Genomic DNA, 17227 nt, shown 5'->3' with positions numbered 1-17227 from the left:
ATATTGTTTTTGCTTGGGCAGTTGAGAGTTCTTGAGGAAAGGTTGACTCCTGTAACCATTTGTACTTCTTTATCCTTTCTCACCTCTTTATCCTCTGGGACCTGTGATTAATTGTGTAATTTCCTGCTCCCAACTCTAAAATCAACACTTCTCCCAGGAACAACGACATATAGAATGCTAGATAAGCTCATTGTTACTGGGCGTTAACTGCTTCAACACTCTCAGCAGATGGAACATGGAAATAATATTCATGCAAACTAATTCATGTAGTCCTGGTAAAACAAAGGTCAGGTGCTCGGCTATTAAGTGAAAGGTTGGCAATGTGAACCCACGAGCTACTCTGTAGGGGAAAAGACTTGGTAATGTGCTCCTGGAAAGATTATAGTCGAAGGAACCCTATGAGGAAGTTCTAGTCTTTCCTATAGGGTCACCAATCACTCAATGGCATGTAACACCGTGCTAATTCATGCGTGTTAGTGTTACATGCTATCTGTTTGGTTCCAACTCAGCTAGACCCTATGGATAACATAACAAACTGACTGTCCTACACCATCTTGACAATTGTCGTCCTGTTCGAGTACATGATTACAGCCACTCTGCTGATTACTTTCGTTAAGGATCTGGCTCTCTCCTTTACCAGTCCTTCTCTGGGATTGTGCCCTCCTGATAACAAGTCCAAAGCACACAGAACCAAGTCTGGCCAGCCTCACTTCTAAGGAGCATTCTGGGTGTATATCTTACAGTACAGATTTGGTTGTTCTTCCGACATCCCATGGTATAGTCAATAGTCTTCATCAACATTATAATCCAGGCACTGATTCTTCTTGGACCTTCCTTAATTATTGACCAACTTCCTGTGCATATGAGGAAACTAAAAATATCATGATCAGATGCAATTTAGTCTTCAAAGTGACATCTTTGTTTTTAAAATGAGTTTAAAGAAATCTTTTGCATAATTTCCTAATATAACATGTCATTTGGTTTCTTGACTGTTGCTTCCATAAGCATTGATTGGGGATTCAAGTAAAATAGTCCTTTACTTCAATCAATTCTTAATCTATCATGATGTTGCTTACTGGTTCAGGTATGAGGGGTTTTGTTTTATGTTGAAAATAGTCTTCTCATCCCCTTATGAAAGGGTCGCAGGGAAGAGATGAGCCAGTCAGGGTGCAGTGTAGCAATGATGAAACATACATCTTTCCTTTAGTTCCTAAATGCTTCCTCCCCCTACCCACCCGCCACCACTATCATGATCCCAATTCTACCTTACAAATCTAGCTAGACCAGAGGACGTACACTGTACAGATAGGAACTGGAAACACAAGGAATCCAGGGAGGATGATCTCTTCAGGAGGAGTGGTGAAAGTGGTGATACCGGGAGGGTGGAGTGGAAAGGGGGAACTGATTATAAGGATCTACATATAACTTCCTCCCTGGGGGATGGACAACAGAAAAGTCAATGAAGGGAGACATCCAACAGTGCAAGATATGACAAAATAATAATTTATAAGTTATCAAGGGTTCATAAGGGAGGAGGCAGCGGGGAGGGAGGTGCTAAAATGAGCTGATACCAGGGGCTTAAATGAAGAGAAAATGTTTTGAGAATGATGAGGGCAATGAATGTACAAATGTGCTTTACACAATTGATGTATGTATGGATTGTGAGGAGTTGTATGAGCCCCTAATAAAATGATTTTTTTTAAAGAAAAATAATCTTCTCTTCAAATGCTTCTTATGAATAGAACTAATAATAAAGAAAACACCTAGATTCTATGGAGGTATAGAACATCTCTACCTTGCCCTCTCCCCACAAGAAAGGAGTCTTCATAAAACACGCAGTTTACACAAAGGCTCAATTTACCAAGGGAGGCATCATGCCTTTGCTTGAAGGCGGGATAACCACTCGAAGATCTGGCTTTCGACTGCTCATTCCAAGATTGCTACCACCAGGTGGAGGGGGGGACTTTGTAGGCATGATTTTGCCTAAGCTATTTGCACCAGTAGTTCCAATCAAGTTTGGAGATGCTATAGAGTTTACAAAGCCATTACCTAGAAAAAATAAATAGAATTCATTAGCATTAGAAGAATCATTAAAACACTTTGGCACAAATATGAACCAAGATTTTTCCAGTATGAGCTACAGATTAAATTTATAACAAAACTTAGTAGCTAAGCATATATTTTTGATACTTTAAAAATAAGCCAAGAAAGGTAACCCACAACTGAAACATATATAATGCTTAAGACTAATGTCATTTATTTTCTAGTTCTACTTATTAAACCTACATAGAGATACTTAAACACAATACATGCTTCTAATAGACCTTTTTCATCCTGGGGGCCAAGACCAAGCAGTGATAAGAAAATTCCTGGCACGGGCTCATTCATTCATTCATTCATTCACCTGACAGCAAAGACCACTACCATTAAGTTCTGGGTTCAAGGCCAGGTATTGAGGCTACTCCTGGACTGCAGTTTACTTGGCACACAGTTCTAAGGTCTCTTTTCACCGGCCATATCTTCCTTTTGACTCCACTTCTGTCAGTTATTTCTTCAAATGCCACTCAGGCTTTCATTACATATTTATCACTTATCTGACTTGAATCATCTTATTCCTACTTTCAACTTTCTCCAACATAAATAACCCTCTCTCTCTCTTAGATGAAATAAGGAAACAGGTATATTGTGTTACATGTTTTACCAAGTGACCTATCAGGGTTTTATTCATTATTGTGATTTAATTTTGATGTGGAAACTGGTATTTCAGTTAACTTTATGGTACTATTTCTTGCATTGTTTCCATTTATTTTTGAATGAATATATATTAAATTTGAGAGAACCTCCTTTGTAGGTACTGGAGCTACCATTTGACTGCAGTTTACTTACCACACAGATCTAATTCTTCATTTTCACCAGCCATCAAGCAGCTTCCTGTATATTGCTAAGCCTCACAAAATATTGGGGCTAAAAAAACAACAACAAAGAAAATTTTCTTTTCCCTTTTTACTAGGCCATCCCCTATGAAGCAGAGTTCACCCATAAATTACATAGAGGCAATTTCCAACCCAGACATTCGGAGGCTACAAAGGGTATCTCAGATAATTCCACGAAGAAAACAGGACTTAATAGAAAGTTCATAGTATATACCACAATAAAAATTGTGAGACTAACATTAGTGTGCATGTGTTTCTTAATTACAGAATGCATGCATATGTGTTTTCAATATATACTGTGATAAGATCTATTTACTAGATTTAGGCTCAAGGGTAAAGCAAGATTTCTGAAGGGTAAAGCAGTATTTCCCCTCAAATACACTGTTAGATGATACAGAGGTATAATTTAGAGGAACAATTATCAAGAAACATTAATACTATTATGCTATCTTCCAATGTGAATTCTATGATGATCCACAGTAACTCATGAGAAGATCTAAGAACACAGTCATTTCTTGTGTAAAGTCAGAAGTTTGCAGCAGATAATTACTACTGGATGATGTAAGTCTGGCAACTTGCCAGGTTGAACCTAATATACCTCCTATTCACCATTTGTTATTTTGTAGAATAGAGTTACTAATATATGGCTTCTTACCTCCAGTTAATTTTTTACAACAAAAATGAGATCTCATTGAGATATACTTTTGAGGTAGTATATGTTTATAGTATATAACTCATCTTGCCATAGCTTATAAATGGCCAAGATAAATTTAAGAATTAAAGTATCTCTTCTTTATCAATAAACCCAATTTAATGTAACTGCTGTTTAAATGTGTTTACAGTTTGGTATTTTACTAACATTAACACAGAAATGACAAAAAAAATCTGTAAAAAAAAACATTCACCAATACCTACAGAAATTTCCCAAAGCTAATTTCATTTATAGTCCTACAGTTATGAAAGAGACTAATTATATCAGTCTGGTTCATATTTCAGAATGAACATAAATCGTATCAGCTATAATAATGCATTCAGGTGGTTTTAAAGTATTCTATGACCTTATGACTATGCTTCCTTGTGGCTGATGATGTCAATGTTTCACTATGGATCCATTCTATAAGTTGAATTAATGTGAAGATTTCAAAGGATTCTGTAAAATTCAAAGAAGGCTTAATAACCAATTTTATCATTTTTATAAATGTTTAATAAAAATCTCATAAGCTTTCAACTAATAAATAAACATGAATTTTTAAAGTTTATAAAATTAATTCATTTGTATAAAGAATGGTTTCAGGTTTCCAAAATTTAAAAAGACCATAGGCTTTTAAATAATTGATGGCATATTAATTGGATTTAATAAAAATTCCTGTATAATGGTGTGGTGGTTACATAATCTGGTGTCAATTTGAGGATTCAGAGTGAAGGGGTGCAGCCTAACCTATCAATCAGATCACAGCCAATGAGGCCTCTGTGTGGGCATGGCCGTCTGAGGATTTCTGGGAACTCATGTAATCCTCCTTGGTGGCAGGAGACACTGCTCACTCCCTGCGAGACATCCCTATTGAGAAGACACATGGAGATAGGCTGATAGCTGGAGAAGCCACGTAGAAACCCCTTCCAGCACTAAGATGCTTAGACAACCACTGGATCCACAAGACTTTCCACCCACTGGCCTGTGATTTCCCTGAATGTAGTGTCATTGCATGTATTTCATAAGTCTGAAGAGGAATTTATAGATTGGTATCAGACATATGGGCTAATACGGGGTTTATGAACTTGATCTGGTCTGAGCTGGGATGTTTTCTCAATATTCAATTGCTCTTGAATATAAAGCTCTTTTTTATCCACAGATGTCTACGAATTTCTAGATGGATAAAAAAGAGACCCTGTCCGTTAGATCTATGTAATGCTTGTATGATCCCGTGTCTTCTCTTTCTGAACACTCTATATGGCTTCTCAGTGTCTCTTTGGCAGGCAGCCCAGATGAAGCTTTATTTCTATGTGTCAGAGACTTCCTCATCCCCATGGCTTCACCCAGCAAACATCCTTGAATCTACCTTTCTCCTTGTTTCTCTTACTTCCGAGTGCATATTCAAGCACTTGGTCATTTCCTACCAATATCCTGTCATCCTTCTTCACCCACATCACCACCTTCACAGACGCACCAGGCTTTGTTAGCTCTACTTTATATTGTACCTTATCTCCCTCTCTGTATTGCGACTGCCTCTGCTACCTTAGGCCTTCACTCTACCTAAACACTTCTGGGAACTTCTTGGCTCTTTGTAAGTATAGTCCAATATATACCTTTTCTCTTTCTCAACATGATTTCTAGAAATGAGGCTGTTAGTTTTTAAACATTAACCCAAAGTTAAAATGAGTCTGCAAAATCATGTGAATACAAAGTCACTGAACTGAATATTAAGTGGGGAACTATAGCTAGTCAATCAGATTACCTAAGAAAGAGCTAAAGAATATACCAGATATAAAAAACTGGCAAATTTGATTTGGACAATTATTAACACAAAAGGAAAAATGTTACGCAAAAAAATGGACAAATGTTCAACTTCACTATAAAAATTTTATGATAAGAGTAGCATATCAATATAGCATCATAAGAAGTTCAAAAAATAGAAAGAATACCAATGTTCCTATATCCAAATATAACTATCCTAATCAATATGGATTTTCCTTTCTATGTGCATAGTTTTTACAGTTATAATTTATAACTGAAATATAATTCAGTTGAAGAATATTTTACTTAATTTTTATACTGTTGCATATGGTTTATTCCTATTACCTTCTACTATAAAGTTGTAATAAATCTTAGCATATTTTAATATATTTCTTTAAGAAGATTCCTAAAAAGATTACTGGGATGGAGCTTTTATAACAACTGAAACATCTTGCCAAAATCATTCCAAAAAGATTTTAACTAAATCATTTAAAAACTAATTTAAAAATATTTACGTAAGTATTTGTAGATTATAAAGTTGTTAGAGATGTGGATTCTATCTAAGCTGTTGATTGTAACAAATAATGCTCAGCACATACATTTACGCATCTCCTGGTGCTAATGATGGATAGATTTATTTCTTTACACCATATAAGAATGAATGAAATTGCTCCATCATAGAATATGCATATCTCAGCTTTGGAAGTCACTGCAACATTGGTTGTACCAATTTGTACTCCTCCCATCAGTGTATGAGAGTTTCTATCCATAGCCTTGTCCACTCTGGGTCTCTATTTCAATTTCAACATTCATTGTGTTAGAGGTATACATGCAGTGCTATTGTGGTATAGTGCTTTGTGATTTTAATTTTGTATTTCCTTTATTACAGAGATTGAGCATCTTTTCACATATTCATTAAAGAAGAGTGTGTAGCTGCTTTTATGAAATGCTTGAGCAAACATCAAGGGAACCATATCTGACCTGCCCTGGCTTCTAGACCATCACCACAAGGCAGAAGTCAGACATGGCTCCATTCTCTATCCCTTTCTGTCTTATTCTTATGTTTTGTCCCTCCCACAGCTTTCTCTACTATTGAGATGGGTGTGTTCACTCACTGCAATAGCCAAATAAAACTCACAGACAATATTGTGCTTATGAGGTTTATTAGGAAGTTAGTTGCTTACAAAAGCTCAGGAAACAGTTATTCAGACAGAATAACCTTTCCTGAGCTGTGCTCACAGGAGAGCCTCTCTCTGGCCTTTGACCTCTCAGCCACAAAAACCCATTAACCTTTGCCCTGTTTGTGCAATGTTACAAAGCTCTTTTGGGGCTGCTAATACATGCTCACAGTGAAAATCACTGGCATGAAGGTACTCAACTCTAGCTTTGTTGGTCAGCAACCTGCTGCTACTGTTGTTAGGTGCCACTGAGTTGGTACATAGCAGCCCGACGTACAGCAGAGTGAAACGCTGCCCTGCACCATCCCCATCACTGTTCTTATGAGTGTTGCAGCCAATACATCAATTCAACTTGTCGAGTGTCTTCCTCTTTTAAACTGCCCCACTTTTTAACCAAGCATGATCTTCTTCTCTAGGGACTGGTTTCTTTTTCTGGAATTCTCTGCTTTCTGCAAAGGTCCATCAGATGTCAGCAATGAGATCCTTTGTTCCAGGTCCTCTCCTGAAACGAGCCTAAACCCTTGACAGCTTCCCGTGAATGTACTGCTGCCACTATTGTTGGATGATCTTCAGCAAAATTTTACTTGCATGCTATTTCAATGATATTGTTCTATAGTTGGGGTCATCTTTCTTTGGAATGAGTACAAATATGGATCTCTTCCAACGAACTGGCCATGTACTTGTCTTGCAAATTTCTTGTCAATTTGCCTCCAGTGCTTCAACAACTTGTTGAGATATTTCCATTAGTAATCGGGAAATTCCTGATTACTTGCTTTTTGTCTAATGCCTTCAGGGTAACAGATTTTTTCTTTCAGTACCATTGGTTCTTGATCATATGCTACAGTTAGGTTTCTGAATTGGGATATCTCAGTTCTAATTCATGTGGCAGAAGGACGGTACACAGGGCCACGTGGAAGCTGTGCAGGAGTGAACGACTGAAGGTTAAAAACCACATGAAAGGAATACAGGAACAGAAGCACAAAACCCCGCTTGTGGGACCAGGAAGTCCCAGGGGTCAAGGATACTGCATACGCTTTGCAGAAAGTATGTACTTTTTGAGACGGCGATTCCTGAAACTTCCCCTTTCCTCATAAAAAATCACTTGGATTACAAACATGCTTCTGCTGTATGAATTCTTACAACTCAGCGAAGCAAGAACCGAGGTATGCCAATCCAGAAACCTAATTTGGGTGCTACATGACTCAGATAGAAAGCTCTGGACTCCACCTGTGAGGTAAGCAGGCTCGAGAGAAAGGCTCGTTTCTGGAGCTATTTCAGTGAACCCTTCATTTCAGATTTCACCTCAACACTTGGGTAGAAGCTGAGAAGCACTGTGGCACAGGTCAGATTTTTAAGTCTGATCATGCGAGACTTGCAGTTAGAAACCACCAGTCTCTGTAGGAGAGAGGTGGATTCCTTTTTCTCTCAGACTCGTCTGTGAACCCTATGGGATTCGATCCTGCCCTTTGGAGTTTATGTCCTGTGCAATTCCTGCCTCCATGGTTCGCTATCTGCACCTCCTAAAACGATGTTTTCCTGTAATGTTGCTGCCTGCTGGCCCCCTACTCTGTTCCCGAGCACACCCTTCTACCTTCCTTTGCTTTTCTGGCACATTGCGCTTATGTTGCTGCCTCCCTGGTAACCACCAAACTGCTGCTCACTCGTGCTGTTTAAACTGGTTGGTGTCTCTGTAGGATACCCACTCCCCACACCTTCTCCCCTCAGTCCCCCGATTATGCAGGACAGAACACATGATTCTCTGCTGACCTTGCCAAGATGGCGTCTCTTGCTCCACCTCCTGTCTTATTGGTTAGCCAGTCCCAGCTGGTCACTCCTATGTTGTCTCTCTCCCAGTCCCTTTCCGGTTTTCCAGGCTACTCCTGCCAAATTCCCACAGTTCCTCCCAGATTGTCATCCCCCTCCAATCCAATTTGCCTTCTGGCCACTCCTGGTTCACCTTCTTCCTCCGTCTGCTCCCCTGGCCATTCCGCTTCCTCCAAGGACCCTCCCTCCAGCGTATAGACAGCCGGATGCAAGGACATGCCTTGTTTTCTTGGGTTTAGCTGTTTGGGGGTTGGTCTTTGTTTTCCTGCCAGTTTTTAATTTCTGCCAAGTTTTGGCAAGAGGAGTTTTGGAAGTAAGGTCACTAAACCATCATTAATCTTGTTGTTTCCAAGATCATTCAAGTGGCATTTTAAGCATAACTATACCTCCTGCTTTTTGCCTCCAGCCTCGGCACAGTGGATAGCTTCATACACAGGGGCTAGTCACATCCCTGGTACAATCCCGCTTGGTTACTGTACACCCAGCCAAGGATTCGTTTCCCTAAAGTGACTGCATTCAGATTGAGCCATTAGGTTCCTGCCACCACTGGAGGTCCTGGTGGATCACCCAGGCCAGTGAACCCCTCCAAAGGTCCCAAAATGCCACCCTAGCAAGTGGCACCTGAATGCCTGGTCTGCTGTCTAGAGAACTGCCGAGCCCGAGTCAGCCAGCTAGAACTGGGTCCTGACCTACAATCATGGATGGAGGCATCTGTCTAAGCATGGGAACATTTTCTGGTGTGTATCGCAAGTGGACTGAAGTTATGTAGGCAAAAAGTCATTAATCATGCCAAAGTGACAGCTATCCATCAGGGGCCGGAGGAAAGCCCCACAGACTTCTTAGAGTGGCTAAAAGAGGCCCTGAGAAATCACAAGGCTGCAGGCGTAGATTCCTATGAAGGGCAAGTCTTACTCAGGGACAAATTTCTCACATAGGCCACGCCAGACATTTGGAAAAATCTCCAGAAGTTAATGCAGAAGCCAGGAGGAGTTACCCTACAAGAGATGGTCGCTGGGGCTAATGCCACTTTTTACAATAGGAAACAGGAGGGGGATGTGCAGGATCAGGAGAAGGAAGGACATCAGACATGCTCAGGTACTGGCCACACTTGTTAACCAATGCTCATCAGCTGCCTCCCAAGTTTCCCAGACCCATGACCAAAGTGCCAAGTGCTATATGTGTTGGGAGTCAGGCCACTGAGCATGGAAATGTCCTCTCTGGAATAGACCCCACCAAGGGCCAAGCCACCACGGGAAGCAAACTGGCCAATAGGTATAGTCCTTCATCCTATGGCCAACAACCAGGAGGGTAGGCACCCCTGGACCAGCCAGTGAAGCAGCAGGAGAGAGCTGTAGCGGGTCTGGAACCTCGGGTGAGCAATCATTGTGGCAAGGTCAGTAGATGTCCTCCAAGATACAGGGGCTGCCTATCCTGTCCTTAACCTCTTCCCTAGACCCTGGGCACCATTCATGGGTGGAACTGCAGACGGTTGCACCCAGACCAGTACCCGAGAGCTGTTGGAGGGTGTTTCACTGCCACCCAAGACAGATAAGTACTCCACAGAAAACCCTACCTCGGACCCACCAGTCTTTGAGCCAGTAAATGCTTTTGCACAATTCCTGTGCTTAAAGTAAACTAGCACTCATGTCTGTCAGTCCTAAGGTTTCTTTTCTAAACTTCCCGGGACTCTAGCCCACACCTCCAAGGGCAATGCCATCTCACAGCCTTACCCTTGCCTTACCCAAACTGTCCACCTGTTTTGTTTCTTCCAGAAGTCCTCAGGTTACCAATGTCTCTGAGCCAACTGTGCCAGCTCCAGGATCACCAGCTCCTGGACCACCCCAACGTCACCCATTAGGGTCCCTGAGTGGACAACCCCTGCCAACAGAGTAAGAAGGGTATGCACTCAAAGACCCACGTTGTGCCCATTTTGCCAGTAGGAAGCAGCTAGAGATGTTCTCGCCCAGTACCCCTTATGTTAGGTTTCTGGTGGAATTACCTCGATTCTTGGCTTTACCTGAGAAAGAATTCACACTGAACCCTGGTTTGTGATCCAAATGGATTTTTATGAAGGACAGGAAAAGTTTCAGGTTTTACAGTTACTGAACACTATCATGGGACTACATACTCACACGTGGCAGCCTGAGGCCAGGGAGATAGAGAGACTGAGGTAAAGCCAAGCAGAACGCGTTGAAGCAGCCAAAGGGAAAGAGGGCCAGTGGTCTTCAGGTTCTGGCCTTTAGGGTCTTCGGCTGGGAGGCATGGTCAGCGGTACTGGTTGACCCCAGTGGCTGAATTAAGCCCACCTGGCCTAGTTTGGGGCCACCCAGGTGTACCGCCTCCCTGGCCCCAGGACCTGAATTTGTAGCTTTCCCAGTAAACACACCTGGCCCTGGTCTAGCTACCTAACAAAACCACCCCAGAAACCTAACATAAACAAGGCAGAGAGTAATTTGTAAATACACATTTGAAAACTACAATATTAGTAAAAATATAGTATAACTGTGAAATAAAATAATTCTGGAGAGGCCTGTAAGTTTCTAAACCCAGAATGACATGTAAGAGAAGGTTTTAAATATACACACCTTCACATACATGAGGGGCTTCCAAAAGCTCTTGGAAAAATGGAATTATAATGGGATTTTCCCATCTATTTTCTCAAGCCCCATCACATATATTATTCGTGGTGATTTATTAAAGTTTTACTTCAGCCCCATTTTCTTTCTCCTTGCTTCCTGGGAATAATTTTACATGTTATAGCTTTTCTTTATATCTGCTGGGTCTTACCCTTGGGGAAAAAAAAAAGTTTTTTTCTAACTTTTTGTGACTCCAAGGTTCCTTCTGTATGTTTTCTTGGATCTTATAGACTTCACCAATTCTCTCTTTTGTTTTGTCTACACGGTTATATTCATCTGCTGAATTTTTCATACATTTAAAATTAATTTCCATTTTCTAAATATTTCCAGTTCTGTTAATACTTCTCTCTTCCCATTATTTTTCATTAAGCCATTCAACCATTTTCATAATTTATTAAGACATAAGGGTTACATTTTTCTGGATTGAATACTGCGTTTTCACACAAATAACCTTCTGTTTGTTTGCCAACTGCTCTTATCACTCAGGAGGTATTTTTGTAAATGCACTATGCTATCGTTCCCCCTTACACATGAAAAACAATGCAACAAAAAAACTCCACCTCCCAGGAGGAGGAAGTAGTTGGCTAATACAAGTAGAAAGCATAATGCATTTGTATAAAAATACAGTACATTCAGTCAGGAATTCTTCCTTTAAATGATCTTTTCATATGTATCTAATAACATGTCTTAAGCAGGGAAGGGTCTACTTGATCTGACTCTAGATAAAAATGATAATTGTGAAAAATATAGCTATTCTAGTAACATCTTTGACATAAACACCACATAAAATCATAATATTTGTTTTCACTAGCATTTTAGAGCCAGCAGGTACAGTTATGAGACATTTTAATTCCTGGTGAAATGTACCAAAGTCCCTACTTGCCTGCAATTAAGGTCAAGTATGACTGTTTATGTATGACCTTAACTCTCTTTGTATCTCCAGAAATTCTTCATAAACTAATAACATTTCTTCATAAACTAATAACACTTGATTCTATTATAAGACAGATTAGCTTATTAACAGTCTAACTTTAGTAAAGGCAGATAAAAAATACAGAAAGTTTCTCAAGAAGTTGTCTCAATGTAAATGTTATTATACTAATGGAATTCAGACTTTACAAAAGATACTTATTAAATGAATGAGTAACTGAGTAACTGAACTCAAGGCCAAGATGTAGAGGAATAAAAACAGAAATGTAGGGGAAGAAATATAAGCACAGTGAAAATACCACTCAGAAGGAATTTAAGTTTTCAAAGCAACTTGTCAACTTTAGTCATATATTCCCACTGTTTCTTTTTCATTTCAGCCTGGAAGAATACCTTTTCAAGAACAATATTCCTTTTGCCTGGACAGTATGGATGCTCACAAGGTGAAACAGCAGAAGTACACTCACCCACTGGGCTGCTTCCAGCTCCATTTGGCACTGTGAGGTCGGAAGTGTTCAACATCCCACCTGACACAACAGCATGACAGAGCGACGTTAGAGAAGAGAAAATGAGTATGAGTCAGCTATCTCACCTGAGAGATGCTAATGAATACAGGCAAGCCCTGACCTCCCACTTTGAAAAACAAAACAAAATTAAAACTGGTACAGTCTAAACATGACATTAATATGTGATTGAACATAGTCATGTATTAATTTGCCTATTAGGCTCATATTGATAAGAAGAGGGACAATTCTCATGGTCTTACATGTTGATGAAACTCAGGACTGATGCAGTAAATGCACTGCAAATTTATGCTGAATGAATGAATCAGTTTAGGCAAAAGAGATGGAAAAAACACCCTAAATACCAATCAGACAAATCTATTCCCCATACAGATATGTAATCACTTAACATTCATTTCATCAATATCTGACTACACACACATCTGTACTCCCACAACGCTGTTTTGTTTTTAAAGGGAAAGTAGCTCACTTTTTGTTTATTATTTCTCCTTGCATGGAATTAAAAGGAGCCATGCTGGTGCAGTGGCTAGAACACCTGGCTGTTAACCAAAAGGTAAGTGATTGAAACTCATCAGCTGCTACACAGGAAAAAGATGTGGCAGTTTGGTCCCATAAAAACCCTTTAGGGTGGTTTGGTTAAAACCCTCATAGGGTTGCTATAAATCACAATCAATTTGAAAACAATGAATTTTAATGGTTTAAACAATTTCCAATCCAGACTTTTGCAGCACTAAACCACAAATAAGGTATAGGTAGGTGAAGCAGAGAACACAGTTCCAGTGTGTGCTCTTGGGCTTTGTTCACTGGGCAGGTGTCAGCTGGGCACTAACCCCTTGTTTTGGCTCTATGCCCACTCTCCCTCCTTTTCAGGCCCTGCTCCTCCAGCCCCTGCCAGCAACTCCAGTAGCAGCAGTAGGGATGAGGACAACTGGAAATGCACTTATATAAGGTTGTTTGATTTTAAAAATATGATTTCCACCAAATTATTTTACCATATAAGTCCAAATCACATAATGTTCTATTTCACAGAACATAATACAGATGTTAAGCAATGCATACTTGTATTTCTAATACAAATGACATACAGTTGTTGGTGGTGTCGTGTCTATTTTCAACTCATAGTGACCCATGTGATAGAGTAGAATTTCTCTACAGGGTTTTCGAAGCTGTTATCTTCACAGGAGCAGATTGTTCATTCTCTTCTCCTGTGGAACTGTCGAGTGGGTTTAGATCACTAACATTTTGGTTAAACAGCAACACAGCACAAATTGTTGCACCAACAGGGATCCTTAAATGGCAAATGCCCAACTGAAAATTCTTGCTTATGATAACACAATTAAATTTTCTGTCTGTAAAAAGTACAGCTTTCTTATAAGAAGTTTATAGAGGGCAGGCTCTTTATTGTGCCCTACTTTGCCTGGCACAGTGTTACGGCCACAGGAGAGGTGATGGAAAATGATTTAGTATGGAATCAGTCACACTGCAGTGATTCTACTGAACATCAAAGCCAGAAATTAAGACAGCAGACTATATACATATTTTTATGTTAGCAAATAATTTTTCCTTCTCTTTGTTAAACAATCAGCAGAGTAAATATTACTATATACCTGCATTGCCAGTACTTGGTGGTCTCTGAGGGGCTCCTGGGGATACATTTCTATGTAATGTGGCTTGAGGTGGAGAAAGAATGCTTGAAGAATCTGTTAACGTCGAGCTAGATGTTAAAGATGGGGACACAAGTGAACTTCCTGGATTTGTGTATGACAAAGCATTAGGGGCAGTCACAGGGACTGTCACAGACATGGAGAAGTTCTGAGGTGGCAAACCAGGCTGCATATATGAAAGAAAAAAGGAAAGAAAGGGTTAAGTTCCATTTTCATCTATATCAAATAACTTAAAAATCTTAATTAAACATGGTACTTCTAGAAATTAAAAATAAAGGTTGAGGTAAGTCCTTAAATTTATCTGCAGAATTAAGGTATTTTCTTTACATTATACTTTTAACATGAATTATGACTAACAGGTACCTTTTCCATAAGACTTCTTATACATTGCTATCATATATACTAATATAAATCTACATTATGTATTTAAAATATTCATAGAGATAAAATTAACAAGTATAACCTGATTTACTACAGCACTACAGTTTAGACATTAAATTTTTATTATTGTTACCAAGTAAGCAAAAGTCAGCAATAGTACATTACTATGAGAGATTCTAAATATAACAAGTCGACAAAGTATGTACATTTAATATCAATTCAATACGTGAAACTTGGGACATTACTTTAAAAAGTCTAGGTCTGATTTAATTGACCGACATTCTTAATGGGCAAAATTAAAGAACGTTCAAGTCATTAATGTATATAATGTGGTACAATGAAAATGGAAAGAAACTTTAAACAACAAAATTAATTACGAATTAATGAAATACTACAGAATTTTGATATGCGCTATTTTAAATCTTATTAGGATTACAGGACCAATGTGATACAGACTGTCTTCCTATCCTCCAAAATATATCACATTTATTCCTAATTTTTTATTTGCCAAAACTATACTCTTGTTTTTCTCTTGCATTTCTCATATAAATCTTTTATAATATTTAATAAGAATAATTAGCAATCTACTGATTAATCAAAAGTAAAAGGAGAAAAAATATTCTTTCTCCTACAATTAATAACAGTGATTTGTATAGTAAGGTAACTGCCAATTTAAAATTGGAAATACATACATGTTTTGTAGTCTTTTCAACAGTTTTCAGAAGGAAAACTATACTAATTATCAAATACAGAAGATATGATTTCAAAAAGTTCAACGTTAAAGCAATTTTATCATGTAGTATTTTTGCAGCTTAATTAACTGACTTTCTCTCACAGTATCCACATAAATCTTACTTTGTTTGTAAAACAGTAATTTTGTTATCACATAAAAGCTCCCTTATATACTTTATAATTCCTTTCCTTGTAGTGTAGGTCTTTGAATATTTATGATGTCTTCTTTGGGGCACATGAAATTAAGAAAATTATTGCTAGCAAAGAAATAAGTATCAGCTTTTGAGCTAATTACGTGCTGTGAAACTTCTACTACATATAGAAAATTACATCCAGAATAAGTATATTAAGTAGTTCTTGCCAATGGTGAAAAGAACTTCAGGTTAGAAGAACTCTTGAAAGAACTATCAAGTTCAGGAACATGAACTCAAGTAAGGACTATTTCACGATGATTAGATGTAAGAGCAGAGGAACAAATGTAAATCAACTATTCATTTTGTATTCATTTTAAGAATATTGTTCTTTATTTATTTATTGAATATTGCTTCTTTAAATCAAGCCAGTACTTACAGTATGAGAGTTGGAGTTTGGTACTATCGAAATGGAATATTTACAAAACACAATGCCAAACGGACTTAATTGTGCAACTATTTTAACTATTATTCAAAGTGAACAAAAAGGAAAGACCCCTGACAAGATGGATTGACACAAAGGCTGCAAGAATGGGCTCAAACACAAGGATGGCACAGGACCAGTTGGGTTTTGTTGTTGTATATGCAAAATAATTAAATTTAAAGCTAAGAGGAGTGAGTGTATGTCAGGGTTGTATCCTGGCACCATACGAATTCAATCTGTATCTACTGAGTAAATAACCAAAGAAGCTAGATTATTAAGGAAGAATGATATCAGGATAAGAGAAAGGCCTAGTAACCACCTGTGAGGTGCAAATGACACAACTTTGCTTGCTGAAAGTGAAGGGGACTTGAAGCACTTGCGGATGTGAATCGAGAACTGCAGGCTTCAACATGGATTACAACTCCATGTAAAGGTCAAAACCCTCACACCTAGACCGATAGGTAACATCATGCTACATGAAGAATAGGTCAAATCCATCATCGATGCTCAGCTAAGAGAGCAAAGACCACACTGCATTGGATGAATGTGCCACACAAGGCCTCTCCAAAGTATTGGAAAGCAAAGATGTTACTTTGAGGATTAAGGTGTGCCTGCTCCAAGCCACGTTATTTTTTTTTTAATTTTAACAATTTATTAGGGGCTCATACAATTCTTATCATAGTTCATACATATAGATACATCAATTGTACAAAGCACATCTGTACAGTCTTTGCCCTAATCATTTTTTTCTCCTCTTTTCTTTTTTTACATTTTATTAGGGACTCATACAACTCTTATCACCATCCATACATATACATACATCAATTGTATAAAGCATATCCATACATTCCCTGCCCCAATCATTCTCAAGGCATTTGCTCTCCACTTAAGCCCATTGCATCAGGTCCTATTTTTTTTTTCCCCTCCCTCCCCTTTCCCCCCTCCCTCATGTGCCCTTGGTAATTTATACCTCGTTATTTTGTCATATCTTGCCCTATCCGGAGTCTCCCTTCCCCCCTTCTCTGCTGTCCCTCTCCCAGGGAAGAGGTCACATGTGGATCCTTGTCGGACACTGTATTTGGAAGACCGAAGAATCTATACATTTAAATTATGGTGCTGGTGAAGAATGCTGAAAGTACCATAGATTGAAAAAAGAACAAACATCGGTCTTAGAAGAAGTACAGCCAGAAAGCTCCTTACAGGCAAGGACGGTGAGACTCGGGCCACGTTATTTAGAGAGACTGTTGTTAATGGGTGCCATTGACTCAGTTCTGACCCACATAGACTGTATGCACAACCAAACAAAACACTGCCCATGCCGTCACAAGTGTTCCTGTGCTTACACCTGGAAAAGGTCATCA

At 38.9% G+C, this 17227-nt stretch overlaps 1 protein-coding gene across 7 annotated transcripts in view; it reads right to left on the bottom strand.

Annotated features, from left to right (window-relative positions):
- MEF2A (myocyte enhancer factor 2A) overlaps positions 1–17227 on the bottom strand; it is a 151787-nt gene that overhangs the window by 20799 nt on the left and 113761 nt on the right. For all 7 annotated transcript variants that reach the window (XM_075557901.1, XM_075557900.1, XM_075557907.1 and 4 more), the window contains 3 exons: positions 14082–14304; positions 12418–12477; positions 1862–2049 (listed from right to left, as the gene is read on the bottom strand). In XM_075557901.1, coding sequence (XP_075414016.1) covers positions 1862–2049; positions 12418–12477; positions 14082–14304 — 471 coding nt within the window. The remainder of the gene's footprint in view (positions 1–1861; positions 2050–12417; positions 12478–14081; positions 14305–17227) is intronic.

The sequence above is a fragment of the Tenrec ecaudatus genome, chromosome 9, assembly GCF_050624435.1.
Source record: "Tenrec ecaudatus isolate mTenEca1 chromosome 9, mTenEca1.hap1, whole genome shotgun sequence".
In the NCBI taxonomy this organism is placed as follows: domain Eukaryota; kingdom Metazoa; phylum Chordata; class Mammalia; order Afrosoricida; family Tenrecidae; genus Tenrec; species Tenrec ecaudatus.
This window is presented reverse-complemented; position numbering and strand designations above follow the sequence as displayed.